This window comes from Melanotaenia boesemani, chromosome 11 (genome assembly GCF_017639745.1).
Source record: "Melanotaenia boesemani isolate fMelBoe1 chromosome 11, fMelBoe1.pri, whole genome shotgun sequence".
In the NCBI taxonomy this organism is placed as follows: domain Eukaryota; kingdom Metazoa; phylum Chordata; class Actinopteri; order Atheriniformes; family Melanotaeniidae; genus Melanotaenia; species Melanotaenia boesemani.
The window spans coordinates 19,598,616-19,624,384 of NC_055692.1; the positions used below are offsets into that span (position 1 = coordinate 19,598,616).

Genomic DNA, 25,769 nt, shown 5'->3' on the forward strand with positions numbered 1-25,769 from the left:
CATTTTATGTTGTGTTTTGTTTTTGCGTCTACTTTCTAAACTTCTGCATTTGAGAGCGAGTTAGCTCTTCCGGGTGTGATCAGATGACAAAAGTCACGTGTTATCATGTGACTTCTTCATTCCAAACATGGCGTCCAGGCAAAACAAGACGTTCGCCTTCAAACGCATTACAGCGGTTTTAGTTGTTTTGCTGCATTTAAGCCTGTTGTCTTGTTTATTTGTGCCTGGTCGTGCAGAAATACAAACTGCTGTTATTGACAAACATAGCGGACGATTGTCTGTCGTTGAAGGATACCAAGAAGACTTTGTGGCCTGGGCGAACTTCACAGACGACATAAAAACGTCAGGGTGAGTTGACGTTTACGTTTCGTCTAACTCTTCATTAATCTTAAGAAGTACGACTATTCGTGCAACTTTGCTATTCGAAATAACCAAACGATCGTCCTAAAATTGTCCAAATTATCCGCGGAAAATCATCAAAATTTTAGTAGTTAGACCATAAAATTAAAACCAAATCAAACCCCTAAAAATAATTTTCTGTCAGCTGTGTTTTCGGAACTACTTCTGTAGACATTTTAATCTATGACAAAGGCGTTGCAAGATAATACATAAACTATTCACGCATTCTGAATTTTAAAAATAAGTTTTTAAGTTTTGGGGGTGGGGGCGGATTGAGTACCCCAGTTTGTACGTCAACCATAGCTCCACACAAATAAAAAAAGGCTTGAAGTTCTCCGAAATGTCTTGTTATTGATTGTATTTGAGAATTTTGCTGCTTGGAAGGGGTCAAGAAAGGGTCCCTGAAAGTATCTTTCAGTTATATTAAGTATTGTAGTACTTGAATAAAACCACTTGGTTACATTACATCTTTTAAACACATAAAATAAGAGATGTTAAAATAAGAAATGTTACTTTGTAGCCTCTGCAAATTTTGAATAGTGGCTCTTGGTTAAATGCACTGATTGTTTAAACAAAATATATATAAAAAATAATGAAACTGGAAGAAATAAAGGAAATGAAAACTGCAGTGATTTTGTAAAAAAAAAAAAAAAAAATTGCCCAGCATTTAAGAGGAAAAGTGGACATTGCAAAATGTTATGATTGCCATGATGTCTTGGAAGCATGAAGCTCTACAGCAGAGGTTACCAGGTTTAGTTGCAATCACCTCTGAGATAACAATGAGTGGATTAGGCATGATTTGCTAACTTGTGGCCTTTTACCCTCTCACCATTAATATTATTTATTTATTCATTCATTTACAAGTGATTTAAAACATGCACAAAGATAGATTAAGTCCCTTCTTTTATTTTCACATGCTCACTTTGTAGCTGGTCCTTCCTGGAGGTCACTACTAGCAGTAAGTACAATGACAGCATCCAAGCTTATGCTGCTGGTGCAGTGGAGGCTGCAGTCACATCTCAGGTCAGCGTAAACCCCATCCTGTTAAAAGGTTATCTCTTTTTTTCCTCTTTTCATATTTTTGATTTAAATACCTGACTTCTTATGTTTAGCTCATCTATAAGCACTGGATGAACACTCTGATGGGTTACTGTGGGCCCTTCATATCTGAAACTATTTACTGTGAGCGTCTCCAAGCTTTCATCAAAGCCAATCTACAGTGGGTTCAGGAGCAAATAGAGAAGGAGCCGACTTCACCTTACTGGTACCAGGTACTCAAAAATCTTTGGATTTTATGTTGTGAAAGATACACTTAGCTCCTAGAGAAGAGATGTTTATTTTCTGTCTCTGCTTTTCAGGTGCGTCTGGCGCTCCTGCAGTTAAAAGGCATGGAGGACAGTTACAATGACTTGCTGTCATTTCCAACAGGGCCCTTCTCTCTCAATCCATTTGGCTTCCTGTGAGTTCTTGCCTCCATTTTGAATAAATCGAACATATTTATTGTTCCTGAGATGATAAACTTTGTTTCCTTCTCTCTATCTGATATGCTCTACAATTACTTTTTCAAACTAGGCTTTTCCAAATGGGTGGGGATCTTGAGGACTTGGAATCCGCTCTGAATAAATCCACCAAAACCCAGCCCCTTGGATCTGGTTCCTGCTCTGCTCTCATTAAGCTGCTGCCAAATAATAAGGAACTGCTGGTGTCACATGACACCTGGAACAACTACCAAGCCATGCTGCGCATCATGAAGAAATACATCTTTGCTTTTAAAACTTCTCCTTTAGGTATTTTACTAGTTGTGTTCGAAATTAAATACTAATATAAATATGAAAGGAATGGTTTTACAAATAAAAATGCTTTTTTTAATTTCTTGAGACTTAAAGAAGGAAGATAAATATATGTGCTGTATCTTTAAATTGCATAAACCAGCTAAGGTTGGCATGGCTTAGCTTAGCGCTTCAAACAGAAGAAAACAGATAATACTGACTGTGGTTAAAAAACATCTAGACTTTCAAGAGGGTCTTAGACTGGCACAAAAAACTGCCACGCTTTCTTTTTTGTAAGGACCAGTGACAATGCATTTGAATAAATGTCAGTCTGAGTTTCTTAGGTGCTCTGACTTTTTCTAGACAATGTCCCTCTTCCCGGGGGAACTCAGGCCTTCTCATCTTACCCTGGATCCATCTTCTCTGGAGATGACTTCTACATCCTAAGCAGTGGTTTGGTCAGTACTCTGCCATGGTGATAATAGAGCTGATAGTAAAGGAAAAAACTTCACAATGTGTTGTTATTATGTCTCTTATATAATGCTTTTGTCTCTCCAGGTTACATTGGAAACCACCATTGGCAACAGCAATCCTGCTCTTTGGAAGTTTGTTCAGCCCACAGGAGCGGTCATGGAGTGGCTACGGAACATTGTTGCCAATCGACTTGCAACTACTGGCAATGAGTGGGCAGTTATTTTCAGCAAGTACAACAGTGGAACGTGAGTTTAACCAATGACAAGCAATTAGCTTGTATAACAATAGGTTTTAAATAACATTGACCCTTTGTCCTATTTTAAGTCTTCAAAGAAAGATGCAGACTTTTAAAAAATGAGTGTACCTTTTCCCTCCATCTTTTCACACACACTTGCACATAAAAAGTCCCCCTACATGAGAAAACCGTGCTTGAGCTCTGTCAACAACATGCAAGTCCAGCATGAATCTTGTTTTTATTTTTGTTAGATGGTGGATTGCACTTCCAGCTCTAGTTTGAACTATAATCTACCAAAGTCATATAAACAAAGAAGATAATGATACACCCTGCAACTTTTTTTTCAAACCACAAGTCTCTGATTTGTGTCAGTGCTGTAGAACTGTGTTTTGCATGTCGATGAAAGAACTGAATGTTAAAGAAAAGAAAGCCATACTCCATATAGTTGTAGACAAGCCATGTTGATTGAGCAGTCAAGGCAAAACAAGACTGGTTATGATCTGGAGTCACATGAAAAGTCAGTTGGGTCATTATGCTCACCATGAGTGTTAACTGTGAAATGCTGAATCGATTACTTGAACATCAGTTGCATGGGACCAAAGTCAATAAATGAATACCACTGAATTCTGGTTGGTCAAAGGTACTATGCACATTTTGGTCTGTTTGTGTGTGTTTGCACTCTTTAGGTACAACAACCAGTGGATGATTGTGAACTATAACCGCTTCATTCCAGGAAAGACTGACATTAAAGAGGAACTTTTTGTTGTGTTGGAGCAGATTCCGTAAGTTTTTGCCCTAAAATTATTACAAACATACATCATGAATTCATAATTTCTACAATAAAAGGTTAACCTGATCCACTTAAAATAAACATTTCTTATCTTCCAATACTGCAGAGGACTTGTTGTTTACAGTGATAAGACTCAGGAACTGCTGAAGAAAGGATACTGGGCTAGTTACAACATACCGTAAGTGTCTTTAGAAACTTAACATGTGTGATTCTGCACCTCACTTAAAATGTTTACTGTTGTGCTTTTTTTATACAAATTTCCTTGATTGTACGTGCTCATATATAGATACTACGAGGACATATTCAATGCCAGTGGCTGCAATGAACTGGTTGAGAAGTTTGGCTCTTGGTTTTCACTGGACCAAAATCCTCGGGCTCAGATATTCAGGAGAAACCAGACGCATGTCACAGATTTGGACTCCATGGTCCGTCTCATGAGGTAAAGTTTGCTAAACACAAATAACCAATTATATCATTTTAAGTGAAAATTAGAAATTCATTTTAAATTTACAAGTGTATATGTGATATACTGTTATTCCTTAGGTATAATAACTTTAAAGAAGATCCACTATCGAAGTGTGAGGGCTGTAATCCAACCGAGAATGGAGAGAATGCCATCTCAGCCCGGTCAGATCTTAACCCAGCTAATGGAACATATCCGTTTGGTGCCTTAAGGCAAAGACCACATGGAGGAACAGACATGAAGGTTTCCATTTTTGTTTTTCAGTCCTCTGCCATCACACATCATACTTTCTTTTTAATCATTGGCTCAATCAAAAAATTACTTGTGAATGAGATGCTTTCTGTATCTAATGCATTGTAATTAAGGTACTTTGCACTCAGGCACTGCCTGAATCAGGTGATTCCCAGCTGAAGGACATCAATAAAGCAAAAAGAGCTGGAACTCACTAATGGATTTACACCTTTGTTGTGCAAACTTCAGAGGACAAACCTTTCGACACCTTCTGTGTCTTCATCAGATGCATTGTGTTTGTGTCTCTGCAGGTGACCTCGTATGAAATGTTCAAAGAGTATGCCATGGTGGCAGTTAGTGGGCCAACCTGGGACCAGGTTCCACCCTTCCAGTGGAGCACTTCTCCCTACGAAGACCTGCTCCACATGGGTCACCCTGATACTTGGAATTTCAAACCTGTAAAAGTCAGATGGACCACTTAATTGTTATCATAATGTGATGCGAGTTACATACCGTAAAAATGATTAACAAAATCCAGGGATTTTCAGAAAAGGGATGAGAACATTCTGGAAGTACTGCATTGTTTGATAAAGATTTGAAAGTTTTGAATGTGATGTAGTAAGGACAAGAATTAAGAATCTTTGTTCTGTAGGAGCTTCCATGTCAAATTTATCTCTGGTTTGTGTTTTCAAAACATTAATTTGCACAAATTTTTTTGATAATTAAAATAAAGTGGGTTACAGTTTTAATTGATTTATTTGATTTTATGCTTGTATGATGCTTCTCTGCTCTTTAGCTGATTTGAAAGCAATGTTTTTAATTATGATTTTATTAATTCTTTTAATATTTGTGAAGATTTTTATTTTTGAAAATTTTCTTTAATAAAAAGTTCCCTGGCAAATTTGTTTGTCTGTTTAATATGAATTTGACACAAAAAAAGAAGGAAATTGTGCATTTGTGAATTTGTGCAATAAATGTGTAGGTAGTGGACCCCCAAAAAGTTCCCTTTTATTCATTTCATTAAATGACAAATTATGCTAAAGCATTAGAAAAAAATAATGGGTTGAAAAGGAGCACCACAGCAGTTTTGAATAGCGTTAAATCCTGGGATGACCACGCCAGTCACGTGATTTGCGTCATGGCTGTGCATTGTCGTAAAGTGACAAAGTTGTCGTGCTAGCCAAGCGTTGCTGTTACTGAAATGACGAACGTTCGATTACTTTCCTTGAAGAAACTGGCTTTCGGGAAACCTGATTACGTTATCTCAAAAAAATTTTTAAAGGTACGAAAATATCTCTTATCTGGCTAATAAGTTAGCAACATTGCGCTGTAATGTAAGGAGCCCATTCACTTGGAAAGTTAGTAATGTTATCTGACAAGATACAACTGTTTTCTTCGGACAGAATGGCATCAGCAGCATAACTTTTTGTGATTGTTTATAATTTAGTAGTTTGGTTTGAATTCCACTTTTGATCACTGACGTTGTCATTTTACTAATACCTGAGGAATAATAACCGTATATCTAATACTGTCATTCAGAACCTGTGGAGTGATATTCAGTACCAGAATGAGGGGACTAGCTTGCAACTGAATAGCCTTGGTTGGATTGAACAGTTTAATTGGCTATCTAACTAATTGCTCAACAAACTTAAGAAGCTCCAATTCGTCTACCAAAGACATTGTGATAGAAAAAAGGTTATCACAACTCCTTTAAGAGTAGTAACTCTTCTTTTTACAGTTTGCCGCATCAAGTTGTATGTGGAAGTCTGATGATGGGTTTCTGGCAGCCAGTCTCAAACCTTAGAGAATATGTATCCCATAATCCTCCAGGAGCAACCTTTTTCCTGTGTCTGTTGAGTCTGGCTATCTCATTCATCTGCCTCAACATTTACAGCAGTACTCACATTCTGCCTAACCCTGACGTGGAAAAGGTAATGACTTGTTTAAATTCATGTTTCACCATACACTATTCTTAGGAGGTTGGTGTACATAGGAAAACATAATGTTTTGCAGGAATGTGGCTCAATGTATGCATACTTTTATCTAAGATTCACGTTTTATATTCTTCTTGTAGGACTGGAACCATCTCTTCTCCTCCTTATCTCAATTCCAGCTGTGTGTGAAAGAAAATGCAAGTTCATTTGCAGAGGTTTCCTCCAATTCTCCACTTTTGATGGAGCAGGGGAAGGATCAAATGACTTCCGTTAACTCAACAAAGAGTTCTACTTCTATCACTGTTTTGCATCTCAGGGTTCCCCTGACTGTGACTACCAGCTCACCAAATGGCTTGCTGAAAGATGTTGGTTTATTCACTACTTTAAAAGCAAGTCAACTTTATCTTGAAGGTAGGTTTTGCAATGGAAAACCAACCTATAAAGTAGAATTATGTTTAATATATTCTTGCTGTGTTTAATACCCATTGCTGTATTTAACTTCCCAGACAAAGACCATTTTAATTTGACACTGGAGATTGTGCCTGGAAACAGCAGCCACACTTGCCTCTCCATAAGGGCTGCAACACACCTCCTGCCCATGAATCTGTAAGTCCATTCACACTTTAAAGTCTGTGTTTCAAAGCTTATTTCATTTAAACAATTGACAATCTAGTAACTTAAAAAGAAAGCATGTAAAACAACAATTTTATATTTTTTATGTGGCATTTGGACAGATTCTTTATGAATGTGTGTGTTTGTATAAAATAGACTTCCACCAGAGTGCCCTGCATCAGGGAGAAATATTTCAACCATCCATGTAGAAGCACGCAATCAGCAGCCGTCAGCATCACAAACCTGCTACAGTCTTCACTCCAAGAATGACCCTGAACTTACTGTGATGTTAACACCGGTACAGTGTATCCCATCTGAACTATATTACTTGCTCAAAAAAGATAGAAATACTGTTTTTATTGTATTTGATTAATTTTTTTTTAAATATTTAGTCATCTGTGGTCTAATTCATTCATTCTGTGCCTTTTTATATTTCAGGAGGAGCAAAGTGTGGCAGCACAACATGTGCTGGAAGTCAGCATGTGTCTGCTTGTAGTTTGTTTGATGCTCTGTTTAGCTGCAAGTCGGCCACATTCGCTCACACAGCACCATCCCTGGAAGGAACTGGACCTCCAAAATGTAGGTCTTTTTCAAATCTACTATAACACAAACAGTGTTGAATTAGTCTTTTTGTCTTTATTATTGTTGTATAGCATGTTGAAAATTGTACTGACTGTTTAGCCCAGTTTGACCTCTGTTATATTTACAGGAGCCCTTGATTGACAGCTGAATAATTTTCATCCTTCAAGGATGAAGAAATCAGCAAGTGAATGAAAGAAGACAAAGTACAATATTACTTGTCAGCTAGCATCCCACAGGGTATACAAAAGACACATCTTTACATGTTGAGGGGAGTGCTGTTTGCTTTGTGAAAACAGTGATACGATGTCTTTTTTCCCTCTGGTGAAAAACTCTAAATCATGATAAATTAACCCTGTATTATAATCAGGGTTACATCAAGTTTGGTTGGTTTCATTTGGATACCAAGTATTAATATAACCTTTAGCTATTTCCAAATTTGATTTACAGAAGCTGCCAAACCAGCACATTTGAGTCCCTATTAAATCAACATTGCAGGACACGTTTCCCAACTTAATGAATGTGCAATATATGTAACTGTAATGGGACCATATTCCCAAGATTTAACTATTTAGGTAATGCCTGCATCATTGTCTATCATGTGCAGTGCCTGTTTACCTCACCTCTCCAAGTAAGTCTCAATAAACGGGAAAAATAATAATAATATTGAATGTAAGAAAATTTCTTTTGAAATTTTATGGGTCTAAATGTGTTTGAATGGACTGAACAATTTTGATAGTCAGCTTTTACAAATTTCCTTTGGAATTTTTCAATTTTCCATTTGGGATTAATAAAATACTTCTACCTTTTTAATTTATTTTACTTTATTTCTTTATTTTATTTCTCACCAGATTCAGTATCAATAATCTACAACTTTATTATTCTTATGTCTACCTGAATGAATAATTGGAGTTAACATTGTTGATACATTTAAATGTCTCTTCTTTAAAGATTAATTAAATTTGTTTTGATACATTAAAATGAACTTTTGAATTAGTAATGTAAAATTAACTTATAACTAAGGTAGGTCAAATTAAAAACTACAAATATTATGAATTGATTTATGCAACCAGAAATATGACTGCAATCACATTTTCTTAGACATGGTTTCCTTGCTTTAGGAACCTCAAAAAATGTTTTCATTTCTATTGTAATTTTAAATACAGTGTAATCATTGAATTAGATCCTTTGTAAATTCATGTTTAATTTTTAGATCTCCCATTTGAATAAAGATATATGTATGCAGTCATGTTGCTTGATTCCATACTGAATGCACACACAATATTGGAAATGTTAACAATTGATATATTAACCAGCTACAAGAATCCCCAGGACGACTGTATGTAGGCAATATTATTTTATAGTTAAACCGAATTATATATTTTAATATGTTAGTTAATTTTGGCAGTGATTTATTTTATCTATTAATTATGGATTGATATGTTGGTACTTTTTGCCAGAAACTGGTCATGCTTTTTGTCGGAGCTTGGATGTGAAAGTTAACAATGATGACGTGTGGTTCTCATTTCAGAAAATATTAGTTAATTTAATGTTCAAATTAAATATTGGAAATGGATTAACAAAGGTGGTGGTGTTTGTGTGCCTCGTGTTTTTTGTATGTGAATAAGCAGGAAAGGCTCTATAGATTTTGGTCCATATTTTGGCGCCACCATTAACTGGTGCACTGTCAGACCCCCGGTGCACTGGTATGTACAGCGTTCTACGTAGCAAAAACTCTCATCCAATCAGTGTTTACAATGTTTTTATGGTGAGTTTCTATTGGCTTACAGTAGGGAAGCAGGGGCGGGATTTGGGGAGCAGGGGATTCTTCTATCGACGTCGAAAAGATTGGATTGATCAAGGCCTGTATGGTTATTTCATGGCAAGGAATAGAAAACGTAGGTTACAAAGTATTTATCATTTCTTGGAATAATTATACTTGTGCAAGGCAATTCTAAATTTGTTGTCACATAATACAAGCCTACAAAAAAATGCAAAAACGTATTGACTTCGCTAACGTTAGCTTAACGTTTCCACAGTTTGAAGCTAGCTAGCAGACGTTACCTCAAACATTCTGGAAGACGCTAATATAGGTTAGCTACTAGCCTAACGCTGAGCATTAGTAACATTTGCTGCACAATGTGTAAAGTGTGTTTTCATCATATAGTATTATGTAAAAATTGTAAGAAATTAGTCTACAGTAATCCAGCCAGACTAGTAACTGACTAACAAAAATCTAACATTAATGGCTCAGCAGCGAACATTGCGTCTAAAGACGCTCTTAGCTACAGTCACAACATTTTGTTGTTCTCTCGGAGGCCCCCCCACGTGGTACATGGGTTGTTCCTTCACCTGAGGGTGTTGCATAATAAGATTTTGAGTGTTTTAGGTTGCATGAGACAATGTCAATTCTTCTACCGATTGTCGACCAATAAAGTTTAGAACTGTGCAGGTAAAAACACACAGTATTTGTGTTGGTTTTATTTATTGTCTCTTTTGCTTGTAGGATAATGACTCTAGCCTAGAGGTCGTTGGATCAAGAAGACGACAAATAGGAGGCAAGGAAGGGAATAGGCAGTAACTTTGGGGGGCCATGGCCTATTCAAGCTACAGCAACCTGAGCAGGGCTCAGCTTACCTTTGAGTACCTGCACACTAATTCGTAAGTACCAACTTTCCCATTATTAATGTTTTGCAGAGGAGCTTCTATCACATTGCACTCAGTTAAATTCAATAAGTATTGAAATTGGTCTCAAAGTACAGATCCCCATCTTGACAAAGATAGCACATATTGTAGATAACACATATCAGCCTGTGCACATCTTCTGTAAGGTACAGAGTTGGATAAAAAGTTGACATCCGAGCAATGCTCAACAATACTTTTATAGGTAGACAGAACACTGTTAACAGTTCCTATATCAGAGCTTAATCAGGCTACACAGGTCTTTAAGTAGATCAAGTTTAAAACTGTTTAACCTGGCTACGAATTCAAAATAGAGAAGAACAACTAATTTAACAGTCATTACCATTTTATGGGGCTATGCAGTTCCTCAAAACTAATGCCTAATTTGTATGCACTATTTGACATCATGTTTGCAGGATGTATTAGCTATTTTTATAGACTACCTATATACTACACAAGTGCAGAACCAGGATGCAAATTAAAATGCACTAGTGCACATAACACCTTTAATCATTGTCATAGTGGTGTCATGTCATGACAAAAGTTTCAAATTCAAACAGTTCAAAACTAACAACCAAGCCAGAAATCTGGGAATTGTCGTAGACTCAGACCTGAATTTTTGCCATTATATTAAGACAGTTGTGAAATCACTTAATATTATCACTTAAAGAACATATCTATTACATGGCTAATGACTTAGCAGGATTTAGAAAAACTTGTCCATTCATTTATCTACAGTAGACTGGACTACTGTAATGATGTCGTCACAGGGCTCCCTGAAAAGTCCATCAGACAGCAGCAATTAGTCCAGAACGCTGCCACTCGAGTTCTCACTAAGACCAAGAAAGTAGATCATATAACTCAAGTCATCAGATTTTTTACACAAGCTTCCTGTTGTCAAGGAATTGAATTCTGGTTTGTTATGAACCAACCAGATCCCTCAGGTCATCAGGGTCAAATCTACTTTCTGTTCCAAGTCAGATCTAAACGTTAGAGGCATCGTTTTGCTTTTATGCTCCTAAAATGTGGAACAAACTTCCAGAAAACTGCAGGCTTGCTGAAACTCTCAGCAGTTTTAAATCAGGGTTAAAAACTTTTCTATTTGCTGCATATTATCAAAACAACTGTTATTCCTCATACTGGAACTTTATTTCTTGCTATTTATCAATTTTATTGTAGTTTTTTTTCTGTTTTTATTTAATTTCTTTCATTTATTTTAAAGTTTGTTTTAATGTGCTTGTTATTGCTTTCTGCACCCCTCTGTAATGCTTTTATGTTGTATGTAAAGCACTTTGAAGTGTCCTGTACATGAAATGTTCTATACAAATAAACTTGCCTTGCCTAATTTCATGACACCAACACAGAAAAGGACATTGAAGTGACATTATGGTAACCCAGTAATAACACATAAACTTGGACAGTGTTTCTATTCAGACTTGGCATATGCAACAATAATGTGGGTTTTTTTTTTTTTCTTTTTTTGAATATGTAAATCTGTTTAAGTAACAGCATTTAGTCATTTATACACATGCCCCAATAAAACTAATGAACCTCATTAACTTGTTTAGACATACCCTTGAAAGTTACCAAAAGCACAACTGTGTGCATACTTTTTTTGGGTTCTTTGCATGAAATTTGTCGGTACATCAAGTGAGACATAACAGCAAAGCCCTTTGAAAGTCAGTTTCCTTAAAACAGTACACAACATGTCAACTTTTCATACTAACACATTAATTATTTATGTAAAACACACCCAGGGCCTCCTGCAGGATTTTAATCAGCTGAAATTGTAACTTGTTATAAGAGTGGTTGTTATAATTTCAAGAAAAATGTTACCTTTTGCTTCACTTTGAGAGATGTTATGCACTTTTATCTTAGTTATGTTCACATTTAATGACGTGAGAAGTCATTGTAGTGATATTTTGTTAATATTCAAACTAGGATTGGGACCAGCCTGAATCCAACATCTGATTCGCGGATGGGATATATGAGGCTGAATTCCCCAATCAACCTCATTGATATACAGAGGGACCTTTCTGGTCTTGTGGTTAGAAATTATGAGTATTATTCAGATTTATGTCTACCAAAATATGTTAATGCAGAATGAGTTCATGAAATATATCCATTAGAGCTTGTATGTATATATAAATAATTATATATATGATTTAGTTTTTAAGCCAACTGATATCTCCAAATTTTCCCTAGTTGTTAGTGTGAGTGGTTGTTTCTATGTTGGCCCTGGAATAGACTGGCAACCTGTCCAAGGCAAAACCTTAATTGACAAAAAAATGGTACATTAAATTGATAGATGGATGTTGTGCATTATCCTGTCACTTCTGTTCTTATTCTTCTGGGCCTGTTGCCCCAAAAGAGTATTATTTTGGATAGTAAAAATTATTATGTGAGTGGGTTGCCAGATATGCTTTAGTGGTTGTTTAATATACCTGGGTGGGCCACATGAAGGTAATTGTTTGGGAAACACTGGTTAGTGAAGTGAAGATAATTTTTTGCTTTAACAGCTTGTCCTGTTAATTGTCTTAAAATAATTATTTGTTTATTTTCAGGACAACCCATGAGTTCCTGTTTGGAGCCTTAGCAGAGCTTGTGGACAATTCAAGGTATCAACAATGAAATGTGACGGTGCCTATACTCATTGACAAATCATGCTGGAAAATCTTCGTAACATTTTACTTGTAAGTAGAAAGTCTTAACTTTTGGTTTATTTCTTCCCCAGGGATGCCAGTGCTACACGAATAGATATCTACACAGGTATGTTAAGAATAATTCACAAGTTACCACACTGAAGCCGTTCTTACACTTAATCTTTCTCCTGCCTATGTGTTATATTTACAGAAAAAAAGCCAGAACTGCGTGGTGGTTTTATGCTCTGTTTTCTGGATGATGGTATTGGGATGGACCCTAGTAAGTGTGGTTAAACTGGTGTTATTTGCTATATTGAAAGGTGCTTTGTGTAGATTGATAATGATGATTTCCGTAATGTATGGTATGTATTTTGGGTGTAAACCATATTTCTTTTATTAGATGAGGCAACACACGTGATCCAGTTTGGAAAATCAAACAAACGGTCTCCAGAATCCACACAGATTGGCCAGTATGGAAATGGGTTGAAATCGTAAGTCGTTGATCCAGTCTTTGTGTGATGAGATTTTGCAGTTGGCACCATAGTGTGTAAACAGTTTTACATAATATTTAATTACTTTTTTTACTAATTTATCCTGCAGGGGCTCAATGCGAATTGGGAAAGACTTTATCCTGTTCACAAAAAAGGATAATGCACTGACTTGCCTTTTCCTGTCAAGAACTTTCCATGAAGAGGAGGGACTCGATGAGGTGAGAGTTTACTGTTTTCTAAAATGTTTGAGCATGGTGTGTAATACCCCCCTCGAGATTCTGATTAACCCCTGAACTTATAACCAGGTTTAGTGTAGCATGGCTCGCGAACAGAATTTTGCATACAGTTTTTGTTTCAGTTTTATCCAGACATACCACTTGTTATCCCCTTTGCTCCTCAACCATTTATCGCCTCCATTTTATTACAGTACCATAGAAAAGACAAATCAAATAATGGCTCTGCAGCAGGGCTGTCAGTTTTTTTAATGCTTCTTCTATCGTAGCACTGTCATTTGGGATATGCAGCAAGTAAAATGCAAACTATGTTGAGTAAGAAATTAATGACAATCAGTATTTAAGTTAATATTAAAATGCCTCCTCAAAATGTGGAACTTCAACTTTTCATGGCATTGTGCCTAAAGGTTTTGTGTTTGTGTCCTTACAGGTTATTGTGCCTCTCCCCTCCTGGGATCTGAAAACCAGGGAGCCCCTGACTTCTGATCCTGAGAAGTATGCGATAGAGACAGAACTCATCTTCAAGTATTCACCTTTTAAAAGCGAGCAGCAACTGATGGAGCAGTTCAAAAAAATAGAAAGCAGCAGCGGTGAGCAAGACTGATGTTTTTATGAGCATTCATTTAATAAGTTCTATGATATTAACTTCTGGGTTATGACGTGATTTATATTTATTAATTATATACCTTTATGTTGTATTTTAATTAAAGGCACGCTTGTGATCATCTATAATCTAAAGCTGATGGACAACGGCGAACCAGAGCTGGATGTAGAGACAGATCATCAGGACATACTGATGGCTGGGACACCTCTTGAAGGAGTGTGAGTTTAATTATTTGTGATTTGCAAAATAACATGAAATCGTTTAACAGTGACTACAATCTGTGGTGAACACAATTATATTTAGTGTCTAATTTATTAACCCAGATTACATTGCTTGGAAATGCCCTCAATGTTGTATGTACCTTTCACAGGAAGCCAGAGCGGAGGTCCTTCAGGGCTTATACTGCTGTTTTGTACATTGACCCTCGCATGAGGATTTTCATCCAGGGTCATAAAGTCAGGACTAAAAGACTCTCCTGCTGTCTTTATAAGCCAAGGTAATATAATATCCATGTGCAGCGTACGCAATAGGGGAGTTGAATTTAATCGTTTGTACAATGCATCACAATGCGTCCGTGGCCGGTTCTGCATCGAAGCAGCAACAAAACAGTGGATCATAAGTTTGTAAATATTCTGCCATTTCTTGTGTTGTATAACATGATCTAGCCCTGTGGTTCCCAACCTGGGCTTCCCCAAAAACCACGGGGGTTCCTGAGGCTTTGAACATTCAGAGCCATTGTGATTGATGTCCACATATTGTCCCTGTTTTAAGAAAAAGAAGTAAGGCTATATGTTACCTTAACTTTGGCTTTATAGAAGGACATGACTCAGCCAGAATGCATTATTTATGGTTAGAATCTCATTTTTTGAAAGCATAAAACCAAGCATGGTTTCAGCACGAGGTAGGGCAGGGGGTCCATGACTTTTTAGTATTTGCATGAAAGGGGTGCTCAAGGAAAAAAGGTTGGGAACCACTGATCTAGCCTGCTGCAACAGCTTGGCAGATGGATAACGGTCTCCCAAAAAAGATCCGATGCTGAATCCGTTTTGAAACATTTACTTACAACAACTGTAAAACTAAGCAAACAAACAGAAAATGCATCAATATCTCACGGGAAATACATTCATTGTCTCAGTGAAATCACACAACACTACACATCAAAATGTATAAAACCGACTAGTTAGCTTAAGGCTAACATCTGTGGAAAATACCATTGGCAAGCTAGCGATAAGCATGCACAAACGTACTAAAGGGATTAAAACAACTGTCCATCAACAAATGTGCCTTTATGTGCAATGAGCAATTGACCCGTTTATTTCCTTTTTTGATGAGAAACTTCATCCGTTGCAGGGTGGGGTTGTGCAAGGGATGGTGTCCGTGTCTTTAAATTCCAAAAACGATGTAAACGTTTTCATACTTTCTCAGCACCTCATTCAGCCGTTCATTATATAAGTATTATATATATCCAAGCCACCTTTAGTGACATCCTGAGAGACCATGAGTTTGGACAATGTAGGGGACTGGTGGCACCGTCAGAACCAGCGGCCCAATTATCTGTATAGATAAAGATAAAAAAAATAATATTTACAATATTTAATTCACAAATAAATGTCCAGGTAAAAATATGAATATTGAGACAACATGGGTAACACAATCAAAAACAGAAGTACAATGGTGCATAAAGAAAAAAATAAAAAACAATTTAAAACGACAAAATCAAATACTCTGTCTGGTTGCAAAGTGGCCATTTGATAAGGTTATATTATGTTTGCTGTAAAGAAATAATTTATAAAGTTGCAATACATATTTTTCAAGGGGGTTGCAAAGCCCTCCCCCACAGTTTAAAAACATCCTGGAGGAAACCTTGTTTGTCAATGTCAGGACATTCAGATTGATTTCAGGGAGTTCTTAATTAGCTGACTGCTTGTATTCAATGATGAAGAAAGTAGCAATGTGTAATGATAAAGAAAATTGAGGATGTAACACATAGTGATGCATTGTTGAATCGAATCGTTGACAAGATAGTCATTGAATTGAATCGAAGATGCACAGCCCTAGTATGTAACTTCTTTTCCCAGTTATTAGACCTTTATTGATATGTTGTTTTTTTTTCTGTTTTTTTTTTTATTTGTTTGTGTTTCTTAAGAGTTTATAAATACACATCAACTCGCTTCAAAACCCGTGCTGAACAAGAAGTGAAAAAAGCAGATCACCTTGCAAAGATTGGTGAGTCAAACATATATTCTATTAATTCAACTTTTGCTTTAGTTTTATCTCATCTTGACTTCATGATGTTCTGTTTTCCAGCGGAGGAGAAGGCCAGAGAGGCAGAGAGCAAGCGTATAGTTATGGAGGCCAAATTAGGAGAGGACCTGTCAAAAGATTCAAGGGTAGGACAAAGAAGCTGTTCTTCCTACTTTTTCAAATGCAAAGGACTACTTTGATAAGGTTTTAAAAACCTATAGACATTTGTTACTAATATTTGTCCTAATTGATCAGATCACAAGTGGAAATTGTTACAGTTGGGTTTGCAGTGCAGTCCCACATGCATCCTGAGTAATTACTTGTGCATGGATGTTAGAATACATATCAGGGCTCTAGAGTGCGTCCATTTTAGCTCCATATGTGACCAAAAATTTGTTGAGTGCGACTATCTTTTTGTTGGTCACGCTGGTGCGCCTAAAATTTTACATGTCTGAATGAAAGACTTCTATTGTCTCTGAATGTCTGTCTGTGTATTCTGTGTTCATTCCCTCCTTCCCAAGCTCAGAGATAGTCCTGATAATCATACAATTGTTATTACTTTGTTGACAATAATCATACAGAGAAAATCTATAATCATGACATCCTTTTTTTGCAGAAGTAATTTTTTTGTTTGTTTGCTTGCTTTATGTTTGCCAGAAACTCAGAGAATGAGGGGCAAAAAAAAAAAAAGACATCTCATTTGAAACACCAATTCCTGAATGGAGTCGTGTCAGGCTAGGAGGTGGTTAATATGCATAGTAATATGTACAGATACATGAATATGCAAATTAGTGTCATCTGTCTCCACCTGCTTTCCTCAGCTCTAATCAGTTGCCACTGTCATCTTGGCAAGACCGACTAACTGCTACTGTCAGATAAAGCTTTTTCCTGCTCATCAGGTCTGACACGTTCTGACTGTATGGATCTTTTTTCCCCCCTCAGACTGGATATCCATTTTGTGGCAGAATTTCTAGGCTGTAGTGTTGACTGCTTGTTTTACACTTTATGCCCTATAGCTTACAGAATCAACATGTACATAATAACAAAGTTAAAGATTTATTTACTTTAGATGTTTATCACAGCAAAGAGTTGGAGCTGAACCTAAGTTTATATCTGCCTCAGAAAAATATTCTTTGTATTTAGTTTAGACTCTGGGAACAGAAGCTAGACCAATAATGTGAGAACTTCATAAGGCAACAGCAGTGTTTTGTTTCAGAACCAGGATGTAGTTTGTAAACTGACGGGCGTCTTTTAAAGTCCTTTGACTATCAATAAGCTAGTCCAAAGATGTGAGACTAGTGGAAGGTTAGAAACATAAAATAGTCCTCTCTTTATAATATTAGTTGCTATAATGCCCATATAGAGTTTATTTAATGTTGTTATAAATGTAGGTTATACTTGGCTCTCTAGTTTCTAGCAAAACTAAACCATTCGCTTTTTGACAAACTCATAACCACCCTGTTTGTTGTTTTTGTTCTTGTTACTTTAGGCAATTCTGAGAAAAGTGCAGGATTCAGCCATGATGCTGCGAAGAGAGGCTGACATGAGAAAAAGGAATCTTGAAGCCAAACAGAAGTATGTTAAACTACAGAAACTGTTTTGATATGCATTTACTGTCGGGATAGGAGTTATAGTGTTGATTTTGTTTTTTCTCAAACAAGATAAATAGCATTTATATCAATATCATTTGATGCTGCGTTTAGATGACTTTTTTAATTTGTAAAACAAATTAAATCAAAGTTGCATTTGACACTTTCAGAGCAGCTTTGCTCAGTGATGATAGACATGGATAGATGGTCAGTCTACATTTATTGTAAAACATTTGATTTCAGAAACTGAACTGAACACTAATCAAAATAGTGTGTAAATTAACATTTTTAAGATAAATTACAATTATTATGTCTCAATAATTTCATAACTATTAATAATAATAATTTTATGTTACGATATGAAAGATCAGCTAAACAAAACATTTTAAATAATTGTTTTGTTTTTTTCTATCTCTAATTTCTTCTTCATCAGAGCATTAAAGGAACCGAAGGACCTAAATTTTATTTTTGGAGTGAATATTAAACAGAGGGATCTTGACGGGATGTTTGTGTACAACTGTTCTCGTCTCATTAAGATGTATGAGAAGACAGGGCCTCAGCTGGAGGGTGGCATGTAAGTAAAATGTCCAAAACGACTGAATAGCAACATAATTCTTAATTCTAAACTTTTATTAATATGTTTTGTGTGTTTAAGGGCGTGTGGTGGTGTGGTTGGAGTTGTAGATGTCCCATATTTGGTTCTAGAGCCTACTCACAACAAACAAGACTTTGCAGATGCTAAAGAGTATCGACATTTACTGAAATCAATGGGGGAACATTTAGCTCAGTATTGGAAGGATACCAACATTGGTAAGTTTTCTTGTCTTCTGTGTTCTCAAGTGGCTTGAAACAGAATCTTTCTGTGAGCGTTTGCTAAGTTATTGGGGCACATAATGCACTTGAAAATTGAGCAAAAATTAATCATGAGATGGCAAGTTTAACTTTATTGTTTGCAAACCTTCAGCTTTCTGCAGGTGTGTTAACAGGTGGACTACTTTTTATGTTAAAATACCGACTTCAACTCACCTCTCTTTCTTTTTAACAATGAAGTTGTTGCTGTATAATGTGTTTATGTAGTGTGTTTGTTTTGCAGCCCAAAAAGGCATAGTCAAGTTTTGGGACGAGTTTGGATATCTTTCTGCCAGCTGGTCTGCTCCGCCATCATCAGAGTTGAGATACAAGCGACGTCGTGCAATGGAGATACCACTCACTATCCAGTGTGGTAAATTATCCCTCTGTGCACATATGGACATTCTTATTGCATTTTTTTAAAAAGTGACATATTACAACAAACTTTGGCTATGCATTTCATTTTCAGATAAATGTTTGAAGTGGAGAACACTCCCCTTCCAGATGGATGCAGTGGATAAACGTTACCCAGACAGTTGGGTGTGTCTCATGAACCCTGACAGTAACCAGGACAGGTACAAACACAATGCTGCTTTACTGGAGATGTTGCTCTGTGTGCCAGTTTTGTTACCATTTTCTATAAATTTCTCTTATTGTGGAATTTTACTGTGTACCTAACTTTGCCATTTGTGTCTAAAGGTGCGATGCTCCAGAACAGAAACAGAATTTGCCATGTGGTGTTTTAAAGAAAGACAAATTGACAGCTGAAGAGAAACAAAAGGATCTTGTAGAAAAAATCAAACTGCAGCAGGAGAAACTAGATGCCATGCAGGTGTCCCATCCTTTTCTTGCCATTACTTTTTTTTTTCTCAATTTGTATTTGAACATTTGTATTCTGTTGATTAATTTGTGTTATTTTTTTGTTTGGAATAAATAAATAGAAATATTAATATTTTATTTCTTTCCATCAGAAAACCAGCACGATCAAATCTGCAGCAGACATCAAAAAGCTGCCCCTGGAAGTCAGCATGAAACCCACAGAGAGCACCTCTCAGGTACAAACTGGAGACTTTTTGCTGCTTGCATTTTTTCAAATTCTTTGTTGAATCTTGGATTATTTCATTAGAAATACAGGTAATAACAAAAAAGCTATTGCAGTCATTTTAGAAAGAGAAAAATCAATAAAACATTTTAAATTATGTTTTTCTTAATAGAAGCAAATATTTCCTCTTAAAGAGAAAATCATTTTACATTGGACAGAAAAAAAATCACATGTATTTAAAATTACAACACACTGTCATGAATAACACAAGAGAAAAATTGGTGTGTCCCTTAATTGCATTAAAGAACAAATGCACAGTTGGCACATGGAAGAAAACGTTCCATTCTGAATTTACTTTTTCTTGTTCTTTTCTCATTAGTAATTTACAATTATTAGAAGTTTATATAATTTACACATAAAGTCAGGACAAAAGAGACTCCCTGATAAGGTATTGTTGCTCCAATTAAATTCTTTCTTTGTTGTGATGCTTATTTAGACAACTAGATCCTCTGAAAGGTCCATAACTCGCCCACGCTCCCCACCACTCCCAGCTCACCTAAAAAATGCTACAAATGCTCCGTCAGCACGTACAGCATCTCAGCGCACCACTCGAACCCCTGTGCCCCCACCACCTCCTAAAGTTGAACCATCCAGATCCAGAGCTGCAGCGAAGTCTTCTCCCTCTTCAGCAAAGCCTGTACCCAAAGCTACCGCAAAAACTCCTCCACCAAGCCGCACCGCACGAGTAAGTTAAAGGCACGAGGTACTCAAAGTAAAAGCATTCATCAAGTTAAAATCTAATATGATATATAATCATCAAAACTGTCATCCTTACTTAGGGCTCGACCAAAGCATCACCTGTCAGGCCAGCAGCTGCTGGACAGCGCAAGAGAATAATTGAGCAGGAGGACAGTGAGGAAGAAGAGGAGGAAGAAGAAGAAGAGGAAGAAGAAGAAGAAGAGGTGGAAGACAGTGAGGAGAGTGAAGAAGAACCACAGACAAAGAAATCCAAGATGGCCACAGCTGCTAGTAACCGTGGTAAAGTGGTGGAAAAGGTCCCACCTCTCAAGCGTGGCAAGTTAGATGAGGTAAACACACACAGTAGTTGCCACATATAAACAGATTCTTCTTGGCATGGGGTGAAAAGCAGTATGTTGCATATTTAGCATTTCAAACCCACATCTGTTAAATGTAGTTAAAAACAACAGAAGATGGTGAATACAGGGTAAGAAAACAAGAACACAATGCTTCAAGGTTTTTTACGAGCTTAAGCTTTCCTCACAGAGAGTTTGCATAGATGGATTATAACGGTGATGAGAAGATGTCTTTGCTGTTGAGCATTTTCCTTGCTGTTCTCACTCTGAGCAGACAGCAGTTGCAGAAAACAGACAATGTAACACTAGTGTTTGGTTTGGCATGCTTGTTGTGCTAGTTTTAACTTAAACACAAACACAGACAGTGATTCAGGTCTTGTGTAAAGTTATTGCTATTTAACGTCTGTTCCTTATCTGGAGTCCTGCACACATTGACAATTTTTTGTAGTCTGACATTGTTTTTTTACATTAGGCTATACTCAAGAAACTTCCCATAGTCACACTCAGTACAATATGACATGTCCTATCCTTTAAATACAATCTCAGAAGATCTTAAAAGATCCTAATTTATTTTGCATTGCAAACTTTCACTGCCCAGTAGCCTGGTATGCACACTACATCTTCTCTGGTCCTCTTTGCCTTTCCTTCTGCACGGACATAGTTTTCATTCCGCTAGTGAGTTTTGTATTTTTTTTTTAATATAAATTTTATGTAAAGAACAGAGGAAATATGATTATTTTTACCTATTTCTGCCATCGGAAGGGGAATGTGATCCTTCCAGAAATGACAATATCTTGTTAATGAGCCGCGGGGGTTCTATGCTCTTAAAACTAGATGAATGAAAAATACTATACAGTGTACATAACAAAAATATAGTTGTGCAAAATGTAAAAAGATAAGCTTTTAACTCAAAATGAGCTATCGATGTAAGCGATATTCCCTCATTCTATATCATGAGTGACAAAGTCTGGATATATTTAAAGATCTTTGAGATATTGTTTAACCCTAGAACCTACTTAATACTAAATATATAATTAAAGCTTATATTGCCAGTATGAAGAAGAGTTTGTTTACGTTTTGTTGAGTTGAGGCAATATTATCTATATAATAACGCAAGTCTCGCAGAAATTATATAATAAATTGAATTTTCTATAATTTAAGTGCGTAGTGCAGCCCCTGCCATTTCCCTCTACCCACCACCAAACATTTAATTACGTGTGCGTTGGTTGACCTTTTCCGAACCTAGAGATTTGTTAGGCTTTAACATGCTATAAACAAACTGCTTTTTTATGGGTTATTTTTATTTTCTTTACGGTGTTTTCAATTCTGTTATTCACTTCCTGAAATTCTGTTCTCATATGAAACTTGAAGTATTATGAAGTTTTGAGGAAAGAAAAAGAAGGATCTGGGAATAACTTTGAATATTTAAGTGGAAAAAGCTGTAGCATAATTTTCATTTTCACTCATTTGTCATGTACCTGATGATGGTAGCTTGAACTAAATATTCATCCTTAACAGAACATTAGTTCAGCAGCAGAATCTCTCCTACTGATTGTATTTATGATTGCATGCACTTGTATTGCTTAGACCAAACTTAATTGCAGTTTTATAGAACTGCAGCAAGCACTGCATGTTTGAAGGATCCAGCCTCCATCTGAAACTCCAGCCAGAACCAATCTGATGTTAACCTTGCAGGTTAAAACACAATCTCAGCCTGAGAAGAAAGGGATTTCTTCTCCTGCACGTCAGCAGCTGACCACACCAACCTCTGTTCTTAAACCTATTTCCACGCAACAGCAAGGGGCTAAAGAAAAGGTAGCTTTACAGGGTCCCTCTACTACTGTCAAATTAATCTGGGATGCTACTCACACAAATTTTAACAATCAAGACAGCTCATCTTTCAGCTCATGGGTGTATTGCCTGATTAACATTTTCTTTTCTAATATTCCTCTCTTTAAACTTCCTTTTGAAGCGAGCATGCCACCCAATAACTTACCACTTTGGGACCTTTACCTCTTTTATTTAAAGGCATATGGATGATTTTATCGCTCTCTTCTCCGTAAAACTGTTCTGCTATTTCTGTGGTGGTAATACTTTTTTTTTTGGCAGGTACCTGAGAAAGCTCCACAGAAGGAGCTGGAAAGTGACACTAAAAATGCTCAGAAAGGTGAGATGATGTACTGCTATAACTAATTGTCTTGAGCAAAAAATAAGGCATTTTCTAACAATGTATGTTTTTTTTCCCTATAGATAAGGGTGTGCTGGTTGAAGTTCGTGTCAATAAGGAGTGGTACACTGGCAAAGTTATTGCTGTGGAAACAAATAAACAGAGTGTTCGCTGGAAAGTTAAATTTGATTATGTCCCAAGATGTACCCCCAAAGACCGATGGTAAGATACTCAATCTGTCTGGTTGTATTCTCAACAGCTTTGCTTAGCAGATAATGAATGTCCTGCACATGTATGTATGTGTCTCACAAGGGTGTTTAAGGGTAGTGATGAAGTTCGGCTGATGCGGCCACCATCTCCAATCTCTCAGACACCCGACACCCAACAGGAGACTGAAAAAGGTCCAGCACCTATGGAGCCAGACACCACTCAACCTGGAACCAGTCGAGAGGTGACAGACAGTCTGGTCACCATGTTGAGGTGAGCTGGTTATAATAAATGTGTATTGTTAGCTCAGTAGTTTCAGAATCATTCCTCACTGAAGTCTTTTAGCGCTGCTGCATTCACAATGTTCATGTTCCAGGACGATGCTGCGCTACTTCTTCCCGCCTGCTTTTCGCATTCCAAAGGATGATGTAAACGGCATGACAGCTGAGGAGTTGGTGGCCTTTCCTTTGGTGAGATAATGCGTTATTGATCCACAGCCTAAAGAAATAAAATATAGATCACGCAAATGAGTAGAGCAAGGAAAACTATCTACAAGGAAATGTTGTTTAACACTACACATTCCAGAGATACCTATTTATTTTCATTTGGCATAACTGCAGTTATTTATATTATTTATAACTTTTATCATTTGCTTTCCATTCTCCATTTAGAAAGAGTATTTCCAGCAGTATGAGTCTGGTCTTCAGTCGTTATGTAATTCATACCAGAGCAGAGCTGATGCTAGGGCCAAAGCTGTGGAGGAAAAGAGTAACAACAATGAGCTCAAACTGAAGGAGGCAGATGAGAAACTGCAGAAACTGCGAACAAACATTGTAGCGCTTCTGCAGAAAGTACAGGAGGTAAGGCTTCTTAATCTTTACTGCACATTACTTTGTACAGTGATAATCTCCAGGAAAAAACATCATCAGTCTTGTGTGTGCAAGATAATGCAAAGTAATGTTTATCTTTTGACACTTATAGGACATCGATATAAACACAGATGATGAACTCGATGCCTACATAGAAGACCTCCTCACCAAGGGTGATTAGAAAATATGGAGAACTTTAACAAAAGTGGAGGAAGACATAAATAGACTTGATTTTGTCCAGCTGTCACTTGCTGATAACTTTCCAAGGACCCGTGCTTATGTACAATTGGCTGTGACTTTGGGAATTTTTTCATTTCTTCATCCCTCCTCTTGTTAAATCATAAGTTTGATTTATTTCTATGTGGTTGATTAGCCTCCTGACCTGTGGTTTTCCTTTTATCCCTTTTTATATATTGCACCTACTCATAGACTAAATGTTTATCTACGTTTAAAACATGCTATCCCAATTGAACTTTGGAAAGGTTTGTGTAGATTTAATGTACCAGTATACCATTTTTATATAGTCTGCTTATGTGACAGGGTAATATCTGTTCTTCATTTTGGTCCTCCATAAGGTAAGTATTACCTACTGCAAGTGACAACATACACTGTCTCAGTACTTGGGTTTAAGTGGTTTGTTTGTTTTGGTTTTTTTTTTTTTTTTTTTTTTTTTTTTTTTTTTTATTATTAAACTAAGTTTTATTTGTGTACTTAAAAAAAAAAAACATCAGTCTCACTTTTATCTTTCTCCATCCTGGTCAGTGAACCAAGTTGTCCTTTTACAGCTGTGTTAGATTCTACATACACATACTGGGTTTTATCAGTATATCCTTTCAAATACTGTCTACGCCTGAGATTCAACGGTTTTGTGAGTGTTTTTTTTTTTTGTTTGTTTTTTTTTTTTTTACGAAAACAAAGTTTAGTTCAGTACAAAATTCTATGTTCAGACATATACAGTGCCTGTGTACTTCTTTTTTCAGAGATTTTTAAACATGTTATGGAAACGTTTTATCCACCACTGCATGCGCTCAGTCTTGTCTTGATCAGATAAAAGAATTCTGTATTTTTGACAGTTCTTTATTTAAACAATAAAACAGGTTCATTCACCGTTTACTTTAACATGTGTGTTCTTGGTAAATTAAAAAATATTGTTTGTGGTAAATTTAAAGTGTCTAAAAAGCATTTTTTTCTGCACTGGCTTAGTTTGCACATGGTTTGAGGTTTTTAAAAAATGAAATTCATGTTGATGTTTACAGCATTCAAATTTTTAGTTTAAGTCAGTACTGTGAGTTTTTTTTTTTTTGTTTTTTTTTTTTTTACATCTTAGACTATGTATTTCTGCATTATCGGCCACTTGTTTTTAAATGAGTTATGTCCCTGAGTAGTTTGTCTCAAGCTTTTAGAAACAGGACACAAAGCTGTTGAGGTAACACCTTGCCCTATCACCCCACCATGTGTACAAAAATGATCTTATATCTAACACTCAATCCTGATGATGGGTTCCTCTCAGGTTTATTTAATGTTCTTTCATCTAATTTGCAGACAACAAACCCAGTCCCCTTCACCTTCA

The 25,769-nt window shown here is 36.5% G+C and overlaps 3 protein-coding genes across 4 annotated transcripts; all 3 read left to right on the forward strand.

The window, feature by feature from the left end:
• Positions 1-104: 104 nt before the first annotated feature.
• On the forward strand, positions 105-5,271 carry plbd2 (phospholipase B domain containing 2). Its single transcript, XM_041999441.1, has 12 exons — positions 105-348; positions 1,329-1,422; positions 1,512-1,670; positions 1,758-1,858; positions 1,972-2,186; positions 2,532-2,626; positions 2,727-2,887; positions 3,564-3,659; positions 3,774-3,845; positions 3,954-4,106; positions 4,211-4,373; positions 4,673-5,271. The coding sequence occupies exons 1-12, from the start codon at positions 128-130 to the stop codon at positions 4,841-4,843; spliced, it is 1,701 nt and encodes a 566-aa protein (XP_041855375.1). The 5' UTR covers positions 105-127; the 3' UTR covers positions 4,844-5,271.
• A 250-nt stretch (positions 5,272-5,521) lies between these two features.
• On the forward strand, positions 5,522-8,731 carry zgc:158398 (uncharacterized protein LOC568894 homolog). Its single transcript, XM_042000696.1, has 7 exons — positions 5,522-5,643; positions 6,100-6,292; positions 6,436-6,706; positions 6,802-6,901; positions 7,064-7,205; positions 7,346-7,486; positions 7,617-8,731. Exons 2-7 carry the CDS (start codon positions 6,131-6,133, stop codon positions 7,635-7,637), a joined length of 837 nt encoding a protein of 278 aa, XP_041856630.1. The 5' UTR covers positions 5,522-5,643; positions 6,100-6,130; the 3' UTR covers positions 7,638-8,731.
• Positions 8,732-9,297: 566 nt separating this feature from the next.
• On the forward strand, positions 9,298-25,318 carry morc2 (MORC family CW-type zinc finger 2). Of its 2 annotated transcripts, XM_041999858.1 has the most exons (28): positions 9,298-9,384; positions 9,993-10,147; positions 12,733-12,786; positions 12,903-12,937; positions 13,022-13,090; positions 13,211-13,301; positions 13,411-13,519; positions 13,965-14,124; positions 14,245-14,356; positions 14,509-14,634; positions 16,285-16,364; positions 16,446-16,528; positions 17,872-17,957; positions 18,405-18,545; positions 18,627-18,781; positions 19,065-19,193; positions 19,290-19,395; positions 19,520-19,652; positions 19,792-19,875; positions 20,359-20,607; positions 20,702-20,950; positions 22,652-22,771; positions 23,066-23,123; positions 23,207-23,345; positions 23,436-23,603; positions 23,707-23,800; positions 24,002-24,190; positions 24,312-25,318. In XM_041999858.1, the coding sequence occupies exons 2-28, from the start codon at positions 10,080-10,082 to the stop codon at positions 24,378-24,380; spliced, it is 3,156 nt and encodes a 1,051-aa protein (XP_041855792.1). In that variant the 5' UTR covers positions 9,298-9,384; positions 9,993-10,079; the 3' UTR covers positions 24,381-25,318. The 2 variants fall into 2 exon arrangements, with proteins under 2 accessions (XP_041855792.1, XP_041855793.1); XM_041999859.1 differs by lacking the exon at positions 22,652-22,771.
• Positions 25,319-25,769: the final 451 nt, after the last annotated feature.